Genomic DNA, 17,245 nt, shown 5'->3' with positions numbered 1-17,245 from the left:
CTGCAAGAATCCCCCTCACCAAGTATGTATACGTGTGGGAAGTCACGTCCCATACTGACTCTGGTCTTGGCTATGAGACTTTGGTAAATGAGATAATAGAATGTATCATGCAAACAGAGACTTGAAAACCGCTGGCCTGTTGAGACTTGTGTTAGTTTTCTGCTAGGAACTTTTATGCCTTTATGTGTACCAGCCCACAACAACCTCTCAAAGATTGAGTGACCATGTGGAGAGCTGTCCCTGGTGAGAGATCATCCTCAACCATTGAACCCCAGCTGAATTGCCTCAGACCAGCAGAACCATTTATCCAACCCATAGATTTGTGAGAAATAATAAATCCTTGCACTTAAAATTTTTTTAATGTTTTCATTAATACTTTTAAAAGAGCAGTTTTAGATTCATAGCAAAACTGAAGGGAAGTATAGATGTTTCCTGCATATACTCTACCCCCAGAGACAGTCTCCCCATTTTCAATAGCCCTCATCAGAGTGCTACATTTGTCACAACTGGTGAACCCACACTGACACAGCATAATCACCCAAAGGCCATAGTTGTTTTTTTTGGAGTATAGCCAATTAACAATATTATGATGGTTTCAGGTGAACAGTGAAGGGACTCAGCCATACATATACATGTGTCCATTCCCCCCCAAATTCCCCTTCCATCTAGGCTGCCGCATAACATTGAGCAGAGTTCCATGTACCACATAGGAGGTCCTTCTTGGTTATCCATTTGAAATATAGCAGTGATTACATGTCCATCCCAAACTCCCTAACCATCCCTTCCCCCCATCCTTCCCTACTGGCAACCATAAGTTCATTATCTGTGAGTCTCCAAAGACCATGGTTTACATTACAGTTCACTCTTGGTGCTGTATATTCTATAGGTTTGGGCAAATGTATAATTATATGTATCTATCATTATGGTACCACACAGAGTATTTCCACTGCCCTAAAAATCCTCTGTGCTCTGCTTACTCATCTTCCCTAGCACCTATCCACTCATCCCCAACCTGCAACCACAGATCTTTTGACTGTCTCTCCAGAGACAGTTTTGCCTTTTCCAGAATGTCATATGCTTGGAATCATGCAGTATGTGGCATTTTCAGATTGGCTTCTTGGTAAATGAGATAATAGAATGTGTCACACAAACAAAGACTTGAAAATACTGGCCTATTGAGACTGCACTTTTAAGATATGTAATATGCTTTTAAAATTCCTCCGTGTCTTTTCATGGCTTGATAGCTCATTTGCTTTAGCACTGAATGTTCCATTGTCTGGAGGTAACACAGTTTATTTACCCAGTCACCTACTGAAGGACATCTTGGTTGCTTCCAAGTTTGGAAATTATGAATAAAATTACTATAAACATCTGTGTGCTGGTTTTTGGGTGGACATAAGTTTTCAGCTCCTTTGGGAAAATACGAAGAAGCATAACTACTGGATTGCATGGTAAGAATATATTTAATTCTGTAAGAAATCTATACATTTTCTTCCAAAGTGGCTGTCCCATTTTGCATTCCCATCAGCTATGGATGGGAATTTCAGCTGTTCCACATCCTTGTCAGTATTTGATACCGTTACTGTTCCGGATTTTCACCATTCTAATAGGTGTGCAGTATCTTGTTAACACTGGCTTTAATCTACTAAATTTTAGGGTGACTTGTTATGAGTAAAAGCTAACTAATAACTTCCTCTTTGGACAATGAAGATTGCCTCATCTTTACAGGCTTGCTGAAAGCAAAATAAGAGTTCCTCATTCAAGAGGAGGCTTATTGCTTTTTGTTGTTGCTGTTGAGGTAAAACTCACATAACGCAATATTAATTGCATTAATCATTTTAAAATGTGAAATTTAGTGGCATTTAGGACATTCACAGTTTGTGTGCCCATCACCTCTATCTAGTTCCAGAAGGTTTTCATCACTCCAAAAGGTGTTACAGGGATTCCCTGGTGGGCCAGTGGCTAGGACTCCATGCTTCCACTGCAGGGGAAGTGGGCTCAGTCAGCGGTCAGGGAGCTAAGATTCTGCAAGCTACAGGGCGTTGGGTTGCAAAAGAGCTGGACACAACTCAGAAACTAAACAACATCGTGTAGTAGTTTCACACAGTTGCAATATTTAGATTTAGTTCAGTCCCTCAGTCGTGTCTGACTCTTTGCAACCCAATTAACTGTAGCTCGCCAGGCCTCCCTGTCCACCACCAACTCCCAGAGTTTACCCAAACTCATGTCCATTGAGTTGGTGATGCCATCCAACCATCTCATCCTCTGTCGCCCCCTTCTCCCCCTGCCGTCCATCTTTCCCAGCATCAGGGTCTTTTCCAATGAGTCAGCTCTTCGCATCAGGTGACCAAAGTATCGGAGTTTCAGCTTCAACATCAGTCCTTCCAATGCACACCCAGGACTGATCTCCTTTAGGATGGGCTGGTTGGATCTCCTTGCAGTCCAGCGGACTCTCAAGAGTCTTCTCCAACACCACAGTTCAAAAGCATCAATTCCTCGGTGCTCAGCTTTCTTTATAGTCCAACTCTCACATCCATACATGACTACTGGAAAAACCATAGCCTTGAGTAGACAGACCTTTGTTAACAAAGTAATGTCTCTGCTTTTTAATATGCTGTCTGGGTTGGTCATAACTTTCCTTCCAAGGAGTAAGCGTTTTTTAATCTTCATGGCTGCAATCACCATCTGCAGTGATTTTTGAGCCCAGAAAAATAAAGTCTGACACTGTTTCCACTGTTTCCCCATCTATTTGCCATGAAGTGATGGGACCAGATGCCATGATCTTAGTTTTCTGAATGTTAAGCTTTAAACCAACTTTTTCACTCTCTTATCAAGAGGCTCTTAGTTCCTCTTCACTTTCTGCTATAAGGGTGGTGTCATCTGCATATCTGAGGTTATTGATATTTCTCCCGGCCATCTTGATTCCAGCCTGTGCTTCTTCTAGCCCAGGGTTTCTCATGATGTACTCTGCATATAAGTTAAATAAGCAGGGTGACAATATACAGCCTTGATTTATTCCTTTTCCTATGTGGAACCAGTCTGTTGTTCCATGTCTAGTTCTAACTGTTGCTTCCTGACCTGTGTATAGGTTTCTCACGAGGCAGGTCAGGTGGTCTGGTATTCCCATCTCTTTCAGAATTTTCCACAGTTTATTGTGATCCACACAGTCAAAGGCTTTGGCATAGTCAATAAAGCAGAAATAGATGTTTTTCTGGAACTCTCTTGCTTTTTCAATGATCCAGCAGATGTTGGCAATTTGATCTCTGGTTCCTCTGCCTTTTCTAAAACCAGCTTGAACATCTGGAAGTTCATGGTTCACATATTGCTGAAGCCTGGCTTGGAGAATTTTGAGCATTACTTTGCTAGCGTGTGAGATGAGTGCAGTTGTGCAGTAGTTTGAGCATTCTTTGGCATTGTCTTTCTTTGGTTGCAATATACATGACCATAACAAATTAAATTTAAAAGAAAATGATAAAAAATAAAACACACACACACACAAAGGTATTACAATATTCAGTGGCAACCCACTCTCCCCCTCCCCCAGCCCCTGGCAATCACTAATTTGCGTTCTGTCTCTACAGACTTATCTATTCTGGATGTTTCATGTGTAAAGGGAATCATTCTATATGTTGCCTTTTGTGTCTGACTCCTTTCATTTAACAAAGTTTTCAAGGTTCTTCCATGCTGTAACATGGATCAGTACTTCATTCTTTTTGATGGCTGAATAATATTCCACTGTATGGCTATATCTCATATTGTATATCCATTCATCACCTGATGGGCACTTGGTTTGTTTCATAACCTGTGGGTATTAAGAATGGTGCTGCTATAAACATTATTCATGTACAAGTTTTTAAATGAAAATATGTTCAGAGATCAGGGTAATGCTGCCTTCATAGAATGAGTTAGGAAGTAGTTCTTCCTCTTGTCTTTTAGAAGAGTTTGGTGTGTTAATTCTTCTTTAAGTGTTTGGTAGACATCACCAGTGATGCTATTTGGACCAGAGATTTTCTTTGTTAGGAGATTTAGGCTTATTTCTTTTACTTAAACAAATCCTTGTTAAGAAGGATTACTGTAAGTATTAGTAAAGATGCTTTTATTCTAGTTGGGGTAGAGATGAAGAAAACTGAGAAAGACCCTGCTGACCAGAGCTGTGGGACCTCAGTGTTCAGTGAGGATTTCAGAGGAAAGCAAGAGAGAACTCCTTAGATTAGAATGTGGAGGAAAATTCATGAAAGGGATGGCATTTGGCCTGGGTCTCAAAAATTAGACTGAGACTGTATTCGATTTTAGAATGCAGAGAAAGACAGAAGAACATTCTACTCAAAGGTAACTGCCAACAGGGATAATAGTTGTCGTAAGACAGGAAGCACTTACTATTTTGAAAATATTTACAATTATTTCCTGACTACAGCCCTGTGACATTGGTAGAGTTGTCGTCCCCTTTTACGGATGAGGATACAGAGGCGCAGAGCTATGACATAATTTGCTCACACAGCTAGAAAGGGGGAAAAGCTGGGATTCAAACAGAGGTCTTCTGATTCTAGAACTCACCCTTTCAGACAAAGGCGTGGAAACAACAAAACGTGAGGCATGTTCTGGGTGTGTCCACATTGTGGATCACAACAAACTGGAAAATTCTTAAGGAGATGGGAATACCAGACCACCTGGCCTGCCTCCGGAGAAATCTGTATGTAGGTCAAGAAGCAACAGTTAGAACTGAACATGGAACAATAGACTGGTTCCAAATCGGGAAGCAACAATTAGAATTGGACATGAAACAACAGACTGGTTCCAAATTGGGAAAGGAGTACATTAAGGCTGTATATTGTCACCCTGCTTATTTAACTTATATGCAAAATACATCATGTGAAATGCTGGGCTGGATGAAGCACAAGCTGGAATCAAGATGGCCAGGAGAAATATCAATAACCTCAGATATGCAGATGACACAATCCTTATGGCAGAAAGTGAAGAAGAACTAAAGAGCCTCTTGATGAAAGTGAAAGAGGAGAGTGCGCCCCACAAAATCTCTGTCACACCTGCCCAGCTCTTGTTTGTAGATCTAAAGCAGTCAAAGGCCACATGAAAACAAATGAGCATGACTGTGTTTCAATAAAACTTTATTTACAAACAGGCAGCAGCTGGATTTAACTCCAAGACCATAGGTTGGAGACCCCCTAACCTGAAAGTCTGATAGAAACCTACTGATCCAGCCCATTAAAAAATTGTACTTTATTTTTTATTTTTGGCTTTACCACATGGCTTCTGCAGTCTTAGTTCCCCAACCAGGGACTGAATCCCAAGCCCTTGGCAGCGAGAGTGCGGAGTCCTTACCACTGACCCACCAGTGGAATTTCCAGTTCATGTTTACAGCAAAGGCAGGGCTGGGGTGATGCTGTCTGGGCCATCAGCAAAGAGTTTGCCTCTCCTAATTCACCTACTCAATGCTACTTGGCCTCATGGAACTGTCTTATGAGGGAGAAAACCATTAACGAAATAGTGTCATATAATAAGGACAGAGTTACAAGTTGTGATGAGAGCTATAATGGGTTATTTCTAGGATTTTTACGAAACTGTGTCACTGGAGACCAAACTTATACTAGAGGTTAACACGAGGCTGCTCTAAGAAGAATCTTTAACAGAGACCTAAAGGATGAATGAGAGTTGGCTAGCTAAGAGTGGGTGGAATAGAAGCCCTAGGAGAAGGAGACTAGCATTTGCAAAGATCCTGAGGCAAAAAATGAGGTGTGAGTGTTTGAGGTGACTAAAGAAGGTCTGTGTGGCTGGAGCATCAAGATGAGGGAGCGGGCTGAGCCTCAGGAGACAGGCAGGGTCCCAGTTATGGGGCATTTGGCAGGACGTGCTTATAAAGATTTTGGATTTGATTGTGTTTATAAAGGGAAGTATGGTGGCTGAATGGTATGATTTTCAGGTGGCTGTGGTGGAGCATGGAGGGCATGGAGGAAGAATGGAAGTGGAGAGACTGAGTAGACCATATTTTGGTCATCAGGGCAAGAGATGAGTATGACTTGGATCGGTGTGAGGTTTTTTTTCATGTCTGCAGGTCAAGTTTTGTGTGTAGGAAGCTATTGCAGTTACTTTGATTTTTAAATGAATATTCAGTAGAGCAACAAATTAAAAATATAGCTTCCCGTGCCTCACCCATCTTATCCTATTTATAAAACTAGCAAAATTTAAGTCCCTGATGAATGCTTAATTAAGTAGACTAGACAAGCCTTAAACAATCAGTCCTGTTTAGAACTTTGTGGATTAAATTTTTGTAAATAATTTAAGCTGTTTTAATTAACTTAATATACTGGATTTTAGGCTTCCCAGTTGGTGCTAGTGGTAAAGAACCTGCCTGCCAATGTAGGAGATGTAAGAGACTTGGGTTTGATCCCTGGGTTGCAAAGATCCCTTGGAGGAGGGAATGGCAACCCACTCCAGTATTCTTGCCTGGGAAATCCCATGGACAGAGGAGCCTGGCGAGCTACATGGGGTCACAGAGTTGGACACAACAGAAGCGACTTGGCACATTAAATTTTTAAGAATATTCTCCATGTCCAATCTACCATTCAGAATCTTCCAAAGCACTTCACTCCTATAATAACAGCAAATTAAACTTAGGACTATAGGAAAATCAAGTTGTGTTAAATACTCCAGTGTTCTTTGTTAACTTAGCCATATTCTCTTATATTTATTGCTCAGCTCAAAATCACAAGCACAAATAAGTTATTTAATTACACATTTAATACTGGAATCACATGAATAATCTTTTATGTACTTTAAGAAATCATTTTAAAATGTATTATAAGTGCTCTAAGTTCCAAACTATATAGATGATTCCAATGATTACAAACCTGTAACTCATCTTTGCATTTGAATACTAATATTCCTGGCCTGATTTACACTATACGACCTATGTTTAATTGTAAGCTTCCACAGGCTTACCAGTTACAGAGTAACTCTTAACTTACAGAGTTATTATCTTATGAAATTGAGATTACTGGGCTAATTATATGTAATTGCCACCAGATCACTATCCTAGCATTGGTGGTGGTTTAGTTCCTAAGTCGTGTCCGACTCTTGCAAACCCATGGACTGTAGCTTGCCAGGCTCTTCTGTCTACGTGGATTCTCCAGGCAAGAATACTGAAGTGTGTTGCCATTTCCTTCTCCAGGGGATCTTCTCAACCCAGTAATCAAACCCGGGTCTCCTGCATTGCAGGCAGATTCTTCACCAACTGAGCTACAAGGGAAGCCTTGTGGCTTCAGGTTTCTTAAAGGGAATGAATCCGATTTCCATGGACTGGACTTTAGGTCCTTAATTCTGCACACTCTCTTCCCACTTAGCCATTTACTGAAACACATGCCCATTTGGAAGGGGCGTATCCATTCTACATTGCTGCAATCTCCCCTAGTCCCTGTTAACCTAGCATTGGGGAGTGCTTATTGGCCAATAGAGACTTGAGAGTCAGGCCTGTGCATTTCAAGTGTGATCATCTCTACACTATGACTGCGTACACGCAGCTCTACCTTTATAGTCAAAATGACAATAGGAGGCTTGGAATTCGCATCTTTTAAAAAGGGTTGTTTTTTTTTTTTTCAGGAGCAGATTTATTTATTTATTTAAATTTTATTTTATTTTTAAATTTTACAATATTGTATTGGTTCTGCCATATATCGAAATGAATCCACCACAGGCATACATGTGTTCCCCATCCTGAACCCTCCTCCCTCCTTCCTCCCCATAGCATCCCTCTGGGTCGTCCCAGTGCACCAGCCCCAAGCTGGTGCATCGAACCTGGACTGGCGACTCGTTTCATTCATGATATTATACATATTTCAATGTCATTCTCCCAAATCATCCCACCCTCTCCCTCTCCCACAGAGTCCAAAAGACTGTTCTATACATCAGTGTCTCTTTTGCTGTCTCGTATACAGGGTTATCGGTACCATCTTTCTAAATTCCATATATATGCGTTAGTATACTGTATTGGTGTTTTTCTTTCTGGCTTACTTCACTCTGTATAATAGGCTCCAGTTTCATCCACCTCATTAGAACTGATTCAAATGTATTCTTTTTAATGGCTGAGTAATACTCCATTGTGTATATGTACCACAGCTTTCTTATCCATTCATCTGCTGATGGACATCTAGGTTGCTTCCATGTCCTGGCTATTATAAACAGTGCTGTGATGAACATTGGGGTACACGTGTCTCTTTCAATTCTGGTTTCCTCAGTGTGTATGCCCAGCAGTGGGATTGCTGGATCATAAGGCAGTTCTATTTCCAGTTTTTTAAGGAATCTCCACACTGTTCTCCATAGTGGCTGTACTAGTTTGCATTCCCACCAACAGTGTAAGAGGGTTCCCTTTTCTCCACATCCTCTCCAGCATTTATTACTTGTAGACTTTTGGATTGCAGCCATTCTGATTGGCGTGAAATGGTACCTCATAGTGGTTTTGATTTGCATTTCTCTGATAATGGGTGATGTTGAGCATCTAAAAAGGGTTGGTTTTGGGGACTTCCCTGGCAGTCCAGTAGTTGACTCTGTGCTCCCACTGCAGGGGGCTATATGCTGTGCAGCACTGCTGGGGGAAAAAAAAAGAAAGAAAGAAAACCACAACACAACAAAACAAAAAACGATTGGTGTCATCTAGGTTCTAACTAGACACTCCAGTGATCCTTCTGTGTGACTTGTGTAGACAAAAGCCAGCACCTTCATTGAGGGTGTAGCAAACTTTCCTCATGGCTATGCTAGACTTTTCTCCTGTCTTTAGCTCTTTCAGGACATTCATTACCCTCCCCTCTGGCACTAAGGACACTTTAAGCCAATCCACCAGCCCTTAAGATCCTTCTTTTATTCTCTGTGATCTGTGTGGATGGAATCTTGCATCTCCTTCTAAGGTTACAGCTGACGCCCTGCAGCAATTTCTTCCCACGTAATTCAGTTCTGAATGCCTGCGGTCTTCCTGGTGCTCCACCTTGACTCCGGGTGCCTGGTTGGATTCTGCGCACCGGCCAAGCTCTCACCCGCTTCTGAGGCACATCCTGAGGTCAGGCGGGTGAGAGCTTGGTTGAGGATGGTGACTTCCTGTTTGGTGGAGAAGCCAAAGTGGCTGGAATTGAGAGAGATTTTGAGAGAGTTGACAGGATTTGTTGATAGACAGGATTTGTTGATAGATTGGATGGATGGATCAGGGAGAGTGTTTCAAGGGTGACTTCCTGTTTTCATCTTGAGCAGCTTGGAGGATGGAGGTTCCATTCCTGAGGAGGGGGGCTCAGAGAAGGAGCGCAGGCGCGGTAGTTACAGCTCCACATTCAGGGGACGCTCGGTATCCACCCAGCTCCCCGCAGGCCCGAGCACCCCAGTAACCCAGGAGGAGAGCCGACCTGCCTGGCAGCGGGGTGAACGCCACGGTATGCCACTTGTAGAGCCTGTTCTGCAGAGGTCGTCAGTGGCCCCTGCCGTGCCCACCTCCTCCCTACCCTTCGTCCCTGCACTCCCGCCCGTCCTTCCTGGAGACCCCAGGTCTCCCCACCTCCTCACTCATTCTAGTCTCTTTGCCTTTGAGATTTGAGCTTCCATCCCATTTTAGTGTGGATGGAGGTGCAGAGAACTGGTTTTCCGATGGGATTTGTGTGAGCCCAAGAGCACAGGGGCGCTGAGGACTGGAGTTTGGAAGAGGAGGGGGCCGTCCAGTGAGGAAATGGCCTTGGCCAGGGCAGCCATGGGCTCCGAGGACAGACTGTGCTCTTTTCCTGACTTTGCCCCTGACAGTAGGTGGTCGTCCGCTCCCCACCACTAAACTCATGGATGGACAGAGACCTCTGACCTCTGGGGTCGAAGAGCATCCTTCCTGCCCAGGAGTTTAGGGTTGAGGCCGACAGCCATGGCAAACCTTCCCCAAGGACTGAGTTGGAAGGCGTGTGCTGGGCCACACTGGTGTCCCTGAGGCCCTTCTGCAGTCTGTGTCCAGTGACACACGGCCAGACTGGCATCAGCCTCCGCCTCCTGCCTGCCTCCCTTTCCTCCTCACGCCCACAGAGCACTGCCCTGTACCTGCCTCTGTCTTTAGTTGAGGAGGTGGCGAGGAGGATGGCCACATTTCCAAGGTCACTTTTACCCCAGGTGTCAAGGATAAGGGTCAGGCGGCATCTAAAGAGACTGTAGGACTTCAGCATTGGGGTGCATGGATTGTGGATGGAGCACGGATTTGAGGGGAGAGCACAGATTTGATGAGTGAGCACAAGGGGGCGCTATTTACAGGCGGTCGAGGAGGGCCCAGAGAAGTAAATGTTTTGAATGGCAGAGACCTGGGGAAGAGCTTTCTAGGAAGGGTGAGCCGCTCTGCCCACTTGGACGAGGCAGTGACCAGGTGCGTTTGCTGTGCACCTGAGCTCTGCACATGCAGACAGAGGGTCTCCCCACGGTCGTCTGCATTCACACTGTCCGCCTTGTCTAAGCACCCTGACTGGGGTTACTGTTCGTCCTCCTCCTGGTCCTAACTACGCCTCCATCATCCCACTATTTACATCTACTCCTATTGAAATGTTTACAAGCCCCGGATACGCAGTAAATACCATAGAAGTGTCTGTAAAATCAAAGAAATGACCAGGCTGTCTGTGGGAGAACCAATTTAAGCCACCAGTCCCTTTCTGCAGCACGGATTTATTTCAAGACCAGAGCGCGGGCAAGGGGACGACAGATGCTGTCCGGAGGCCACAGTCTCCTCTGGCCCCAGGAGGCGGAGCTTCACGGCAAAGCTTCGGGAGAGCGCAGACCATGAGAGCAGGAGCACGGAAACGCGAAACGCGAGCACGGGCTTTCATTCGGGCCAGGACTCGCCCAGGGCCCATCTGGGGTGAGGGAGCTGGTTGGGGAGGGGAGGTGGCTCTGTGGCTTCTTCTCATGGTCCCTCGACTGTGAAGGTCCCACTGTTCCCAGCTCACTTGGACATTTGGTCCAGGTATTCGATGTACTTCTGTACCCAGGCCTGGCCTGGGTTGGCACAGATGGATCGCCCACTTCTGGTCTGGAAGCTGAGGAGCAAGAAGGAGAAAATGAAAAATGGAGAGTCAGCAGGCAAAGAAGAGTCCGTCCCACCACTCCAGCCTCTCCCCCGACCCCCACCAGCAGCGCCTCCTGTGTCACCCCCACCCCACCCCGCTCTTGTCACTGTTCCTAGAGAGTCCCGCCCCCTTCCCTCTCCCAGCCCTACTGGTTCTTGAGATTGCACCCTCTCCATTGTTGGGGGGGCTGTACTTACATGACCGCTTCCTGGGGGCACTTGTCACCGGTCCTTTCATAATTTTTCACCAAAGAGAGTGGGATTTTCCTTGTTACCGAGGAGAAACAGCAGACTCTCATGTTACCAGCTGGTTCTGCAAGGTAGAGGACTGTAAGATGCTGGAAGCTTCTCCATGAGAAAGCTTAGACCTCTATCTGCATTCCCCGCAGCCCCTGAGGAGGGGAGGGAGACAGGAGATGGGAGCACCTGGCAGGAAATGGCCTGCTCTTCCTCCTCTCTCCGCCTTTTAAAAAATGTTTTGGCTAAGCCACACTGCATGTGGGACCTGGGTTCCTTGACCAGGGATAGAACCAGCGGCCCCTGCATTGGCAGCACAGAGTCTAACTACTGGACGATGAGGGAGGCTCCCTTGCGGCCCCCCCAACCACCCCCTATCCCCGCTTAAATTGTCCTCCTCTAAGTCCTTTCCTCCCTCCGTCTGCCTCTCCAGCCCCTCCCAGCCTCTTCTCCCAGACCCTCTCCAAGGCTGGGATGGGACTCTGTGGTCCTAGTGTTTCAAATTTCTGGTTTTCCTCAGGATTCAGGAATATGAAATCAGAATTCCTGGAAATTCTCAGATCATAAATTATTCTATATTCATATTTTTTAAAAATGAGATAAAAATCATTTTAGGTTGTACTACATATTAATTTTTTTTTTCATTTTAAGGTTTTATTTTATTTTGAAGTATAGTTGATTTAGTGTTGTGTTAGGTGATTTTTTTAATATATAACACTTTATTCTCATGTTTTAAAAATAATGTGACTACACAGTAAACAGTGAATCATTTTTCTATGAAGGTTTTTTTTTTTTTCCCAAAAAAAGGTTTTCTATAAAAATAAATTCAAAGTAACAATAAGGGATGTTTCTATGTATGGTGACAAGATTATAAACTCAGTAACACATTTAATGTTCTCTAGCAGCTAAAGACAGTTGATAATAAAAAACATGAAAAGATGGGAACATTAACACAAAATAAAGGGCCAATGAAAACCATTTAAAAACCAAAAAAAGTGCAACAACTATTTAAAATATTTAAAGTTCTCATTCAAAAATAAAAATTTAAAACACAGGCAGCATCAATTGCAAACTGCTTGTAGTCTTTACCTTTCTTTTGTAGCAAGTAATTCCATAGAACATTTTTTCCATTCTGGATTGGCCCAACTGTTGAAAGAATGTCTAAATGCATTTTCAGTTGGAGTTTGAGTACTAAATGCTTCCTTCACGTGAGCTAATTTCCTATTTTAATGATGGACATATCTGGTCTGCTTCTCCTGAATTTGTTTTTCTCATTCAAATTGCTATTGCATTCTGCCCACACAACACGTGGAATCTTAGTTCCTGGACCAGGGATCAAACCTGTGTCCCTTTCATTGAAAGTGTGCAGTCTTAACCACTGGACCACCGGGGAAGTCCCCTGCTTTAGCTAATTTAGATTGTATATAAATGTTAGCAAATGTTTTTGGTTTCATGTCCCAGTATTCTGTGACATTTATGCATTTTCTCTTTGCATTTCCTCTTACGTGATTGGGCTTCCCTGGTGGCTCAGATGGTAAAGAATCCGCGTGCAATGCAGGAGACCTGGGTTCAATCCCTGGGTTGGGACTATCCCGTGGAGGAGGGCATGGTAACCCACCCCATTATTCTTGCCTGGAGAATCCCCATGGACAGAGGAGCCTGTGGGCTACAGTCCATGGGGTCGCAAAGAGTCAGACACAGCTGAGTGATTGTGAAGGTGTATGAATTTTACAAACTTACTAGCATTTCTTTGGAGAAGGCAATGGCACCCCACTCCAGTACTCTTGCCTGGAAAATTCCATGGATGGAGGAGCCTGGTAGGCTGCAGTCCATGGGGTCGCTAGGAGTCGGATACGACTGAGTGACTTCACTTTATTTTTTCACTTTCATGCATTGGAGAAGGAAATGGCAACCTACTCCAGTGTTCTTGCCTGGAGAATCCCAGGGATGGGGGAGCCTGGTGGACTGCCTTCTATGGGGTCACACAGAGTCGGACACGACTGAAGCGACTTAGCAGCAGCAGCAGCAGCATTTCTTAGCAGCAGACAGAGCTGTGAACTGCCATGTGTAACAGGGCAATGGTCTCAAGAAGCTGGATCAAGACCACTTCTCCCATTTGTGCTCCAGCCCACATCCCCCCACGTGCTGATCTTAACCTTAACTCCACGTGCCAGTGTTTCCTGCTTTCATGCCTGGTGTCAGCAAATTCCTTTAAGTCAGTGACATCTCTCTGTTGAATGTTAAGCTTTATTCCATCAACAGAATTAGAATACTTTTGCCCGTTTTCCCCAATTGCTCAACTGACTTTTCTTGGGATTTGGAATTTAGAAAAAACATATACTGTCCTGAGAAATGCTGAGAAGAATTCCCACTTGAAAATGCTAGTGGACATCCAGGGTGGGCCACAGCAGGGCAGGACTGTTCCCTGCGTCTAAGAGGACCCTCTCTCACAGGTAGGGGCAGGGTTGCTGCTAGAAGCGGACGTTTGCTCGGCTCAGAGGAGCAGGGCCTTGGCTAGGAGACAGGAAAGTTCAACTTGTCCTTGTTTTTTTTTTTTCCTGAAAGCTGTGTGACTCCAGGCAGGACACCCACCCTTTCCTTTGTCCTTGAAATGGCAAATAATGGCCTTGCAGCAATAGCCTTGTGCAAACTGATTTTTATACCGATGATTGTTTTGTGCAGTAAAGGCCTTATTACCCCCACGGAACAGACGAGGAAGCTGTGGGTCCGGAAAACTAAACAAGGCACAGAAGGTCACAGGCTGCCCAGAGCAGAGCTTCCAGACCCAGGCTCTCAGGGAGTGATGATCTGCTTCTGCTCCCAGTGCATTCCAGCGTGTTGCCCGAGCAAGTGGCACAAAGTCGGCTTTTTATGTATATATGGGATAGATCCTCTCTTGAGATGCTGTGCAGAGCAGCTGCAACTCTGGGTCAGGCATGGGATCATTGGGGTCAACACTGACGCACTTACCACCAGTCTGGACCCAGACAACCATTCTGTGGGTCATTTTCAGTACAGTGTTCAAAAACATTACCTGTGTTAGACAGCATTCCATCACAAAATAGGCCTGTGTTGGATGATGTTCCCTGACTGTCAGCTAAGGTGAGTTCTGAGCACCTTTGAGATGGGCGAGGCTAAGCTATGGTGTCTGGGAGATTAGGTGCATTATATGCATTTTCAACTTCCGGTATTTTCCATTTCCGATTGCGTTTATCGGGAGGTAACCTGAGAAGGAAACGGCAACCCACTCCAGTATTCTTGCCTGGAGAATCCCATGGCCAGAGGAGTCTGGTGGGCTACAGTCCACGGGGTCGCAAAGAGTCGGACATGACTGAGCAACTTAACTTTCAACTTTCAACTCAACCCCCTCGTGAGTCCAGGAAGATGTGCCCTGAGACTCTACTACAGGCCTGGTGCCTGGCTTAGTTCCCGATGTGACTCATCTCCCTTCCTCAAAACCACCCTTTGAGAAGTTATCACTGATCTGGTTTGCAGATGAGAGGTCATATGACAATAACTGAAATTATTGGAAAGCAGTGAAAAGCTCTTTCGCAGTCAAAATTTCACAGTCAAAATTGAAAAACAGCCATCATCCATCGAACTAGCAGGATGTCAAAGGACAGTCCTAGTGTGGAGTATTGGTTGGTCTCTGATTTCAGTTGAAATTCAGCTCAGGAGATCTGTTTACAATAGCCAAAACTTGGAAGCAATCTAAATGTCTATTGATAGAGGAATGGGTAAAGAAGATGTGGTACATGTGTACATATATACATACATACATGTATACATATATACATACATGTGTACATATATACAGTGGAATATTACTAAGCCTTTAAAAATAATGAAATGATACCATTTGCAGCAATGTGTATGGATTTAGAGATTGCCATACTGAGAAAACTCCGGGAGATGGTGAGGGGCAGGGAGGCCTGCGTGCTGCAGTCCATGGGGTCTCAAAGAGCTGGACACGACTGGGTGACTGAACAGCAACAATAGCGACATGCTAAGTGAAGTAAGTCACACGGAGGAGAAATATCCTACGACATCCCTTATACTCGGAGTCTAAAAATAAATGATACAAATGAACTTATAAAACAGAGACTCACAGACTTAGAGAATGAACTTGTGGTTGCCAGGAGGGAAGGATGGGGGAAGGGAGAGTTAGAGAGTTTGAGATGGACATGTACACACTGCTATATTTAAAATGGATAACCAATAATGACTTACTGTAGAGCACAGGGAACTCTGCTCAATGTTACGTGGATGGGAGAAGAGTTTGGGGGAGAATGGATGCGTGTATATGTATGATTGAGTCCCTTCCCTGTTCACCTGAAACTGACAACATTGTGAATCATCTATACCCCAATACAAAAATAAAAGTTAAAAAAAAAAAAAAAAAAAGAAATTCATCTCAGGAGAGTTGTTTCCTGGGAAGCCTCCTCCCAGGTCCCTCTGTGCCGCCTTATCCCCTGGCTCCAGCCCCCCGCAGTGAGGCAAGCAGGCCTGTTAAGGGCAGTGAGCTGGGGGTCAGGACACTGGGGTTTAGCCCTGCCTCCTCTTCCTGTAGCACAGGTATTTACCGAAAGCTCGTACACGGCTCTGTGCTGTGTACACACTGGACAGGTCTTGCAGGGAGAGGAGGGAAGCTGACCCGCGTGTCTCAGGCTCAAAGTCCCCCGAGACCACGCAGACCACAGCTGGGTGTGGCAGGCAGTGGGGACCCTGAGGCCTGGGCAGCGCCCCCTGTCTAAGGGGACAGCACCTCCACCTCAGTCTCATTTGGAGGTGAGCTTGTGGAAACTCGGGCTCATGTCTGCTTGGTCTTCCATATTTGTGAAAGAAATGGGCAATAGGGATTTTTAACGTTTCCAGTTTTCAATGCTGGCAACCATTCAAATACAGTCAACCCCTCATCTAAGCCGTGAAGAGAGCGTGATCCTTTGTGGGTTCCTCTTGCCCAGACTCTGCTCCTGTATGGAGGCAGCTGAGCAGACACCTGGAGGGCTCTGGGTCAGCTTCTCGAGGCTGGGGACCAAAGGCCAGGAAGGCTGTTTTCAGAGGCAGGTTTTCCCCACCCCAGGGGAGGCAGAAGTGAGCCCCGACCGGATATGGGGAGACACCCTCGGGAAAGACACTGTTTTGCAGGAACCCCAGACCATGTTTTCCAGACCACCCACAGCTCCTCACTGCAGCCCCACACCCTGCCCACCCCCACCTTCTGTCTCCAGCCCCTGTGTTCTCTTTGTTCAGAGCAGTGGGAGTAGCAGGCTCACCTTCATTGGCCTCCGAGTGCAGGACGGCAAGAGTGAGGAGGAAGGCCAGGGCAGCCAGGCTGACCCTCATCGTTCTGGGTGCCGACCAGCAACAGGAACAGGGCTGGGCTGAGGACTCCTGGGTTCTCTGGCTCCTTGAAATCTCGGCTCTGAGCCTCCTTTATAAAAAGTTGCTGCTCAGGAAGTCATAAGATCCAAAAATTTAAGCTTGCAGTTTTGATTCTTTGGAATTGTGACCAATGACATATGTAAATTATGAGAACTCAGTCAATTTAGACGAAGAAAAGAGGAAGGCAGAGAGTGGCCCTGGCTTTCACGTTTGGCTGATGTCTTGAGGGTGGTGGTGGGGGAGGCCTGAAGACCAGGAGCTATGTCAGAAATGGCCCCCCTTTCCTGGTCTCCCCTGGGAGGCTGGTTAAGCCCCCTCGGAGAGCCCGACCTAAGGGGTGGACCGTGAGCTCAGAGGCTGGGTGACTGTCTCAGGATCAGCAGCTCTGGCTGGACACCAGAGAGGGATGTGGGGGTGAGTGCAAGTTCACCCCGAGCACAAGACCCACGACTGATGGGGGCTGGGCGGGGGGAGCAGCGTCCAGGGGGGTCCTGGGACGGCTGGGCCTCACCAGCCAGGGTGGATTAGAAACCTTCACCTACGTGG

The 17,245-nt window shown here is 45.5% G+C and overlaps 1 protein-coding gene across 1 annotated transcript; it reads right to left on the bottom strand.

The window, feature by feature from the left end:
* Positions 1 to 10,647: 10,647 nt before the first annotated feature.
* LOC504773 (regakine 1) lies at positions 10,648 to 16,929 on the bottom strand. The gene is made up of 3 exons (NM_001034220.2): positions 16,591 to 16,929; positions 11,276 to 11,390; positions 10,648 to 11,048 (listed from the first exon to the last, which is right to left on the bottom strand). Exons 1-3 carry the CDS (start codon positions 16,658 to 16,660, stop codon positions 10,955 to 10,957), a joined length of 279 nt encoding a protein of 92 aa, NP_001029392.1. The 5' UTR covers positions 16,661 to 16,929; the 3' UTR covers positions 10,648 to 10,954.
* Between the last annotated feature and the right edge of the window lie 316 nt (positions 16,930 to 17,245).

The sequence above is a fragment of the Bos taurus genome, chromosome 19 (genome assembly GCF_002263795.3).
Source record: "Bos taurus isolate L1 Dominette 01449 registration number 42190680 breed Hereford chromosome 19, ARS-UCD2.0, whole genome shotgun sequence".
In the NCBI taxonomy this organism is placed as follows: Eukaryota; Metazoa; Chordata; class Mammalia; order Artiodactyla; family Bovidae; genus Bos; species Bos taurus.
The sequence above is the reverse complement of the archived record's forward strand: the minus strand, read 5'-3'. Positions and strand labels throughout refer to the sequence as shown.

What these genes read in the sequence shown, in the direction of transcription:
- LOC504773 (NM_001034220.2), bottom strand. Translation starts at nt 16,660, where the DNA reads ATGAGGGTCAGCCTGGCTGCCCTGGCCTTCCTCCTCACTCTTGCCGTC. An exon ending in GCACTCGGAGGCCAATGAAG is followed by an intron (nt 11,391 to 16,590) that starts GTGAGCCTGCTA and finishes TCTACCTTGCAG; the next exon opens with AACCAGCTGGTAACATGAGA. An exon ending in TGCCCCCAGGAAGCGGTCAT is followed by an intron (nt 11,049 to 11,275) that starts GTAAGTACAGCC and finishes CTTGCTCCTCAG; the next exon opens with CTTCCAGACCAGAAGTGGGC.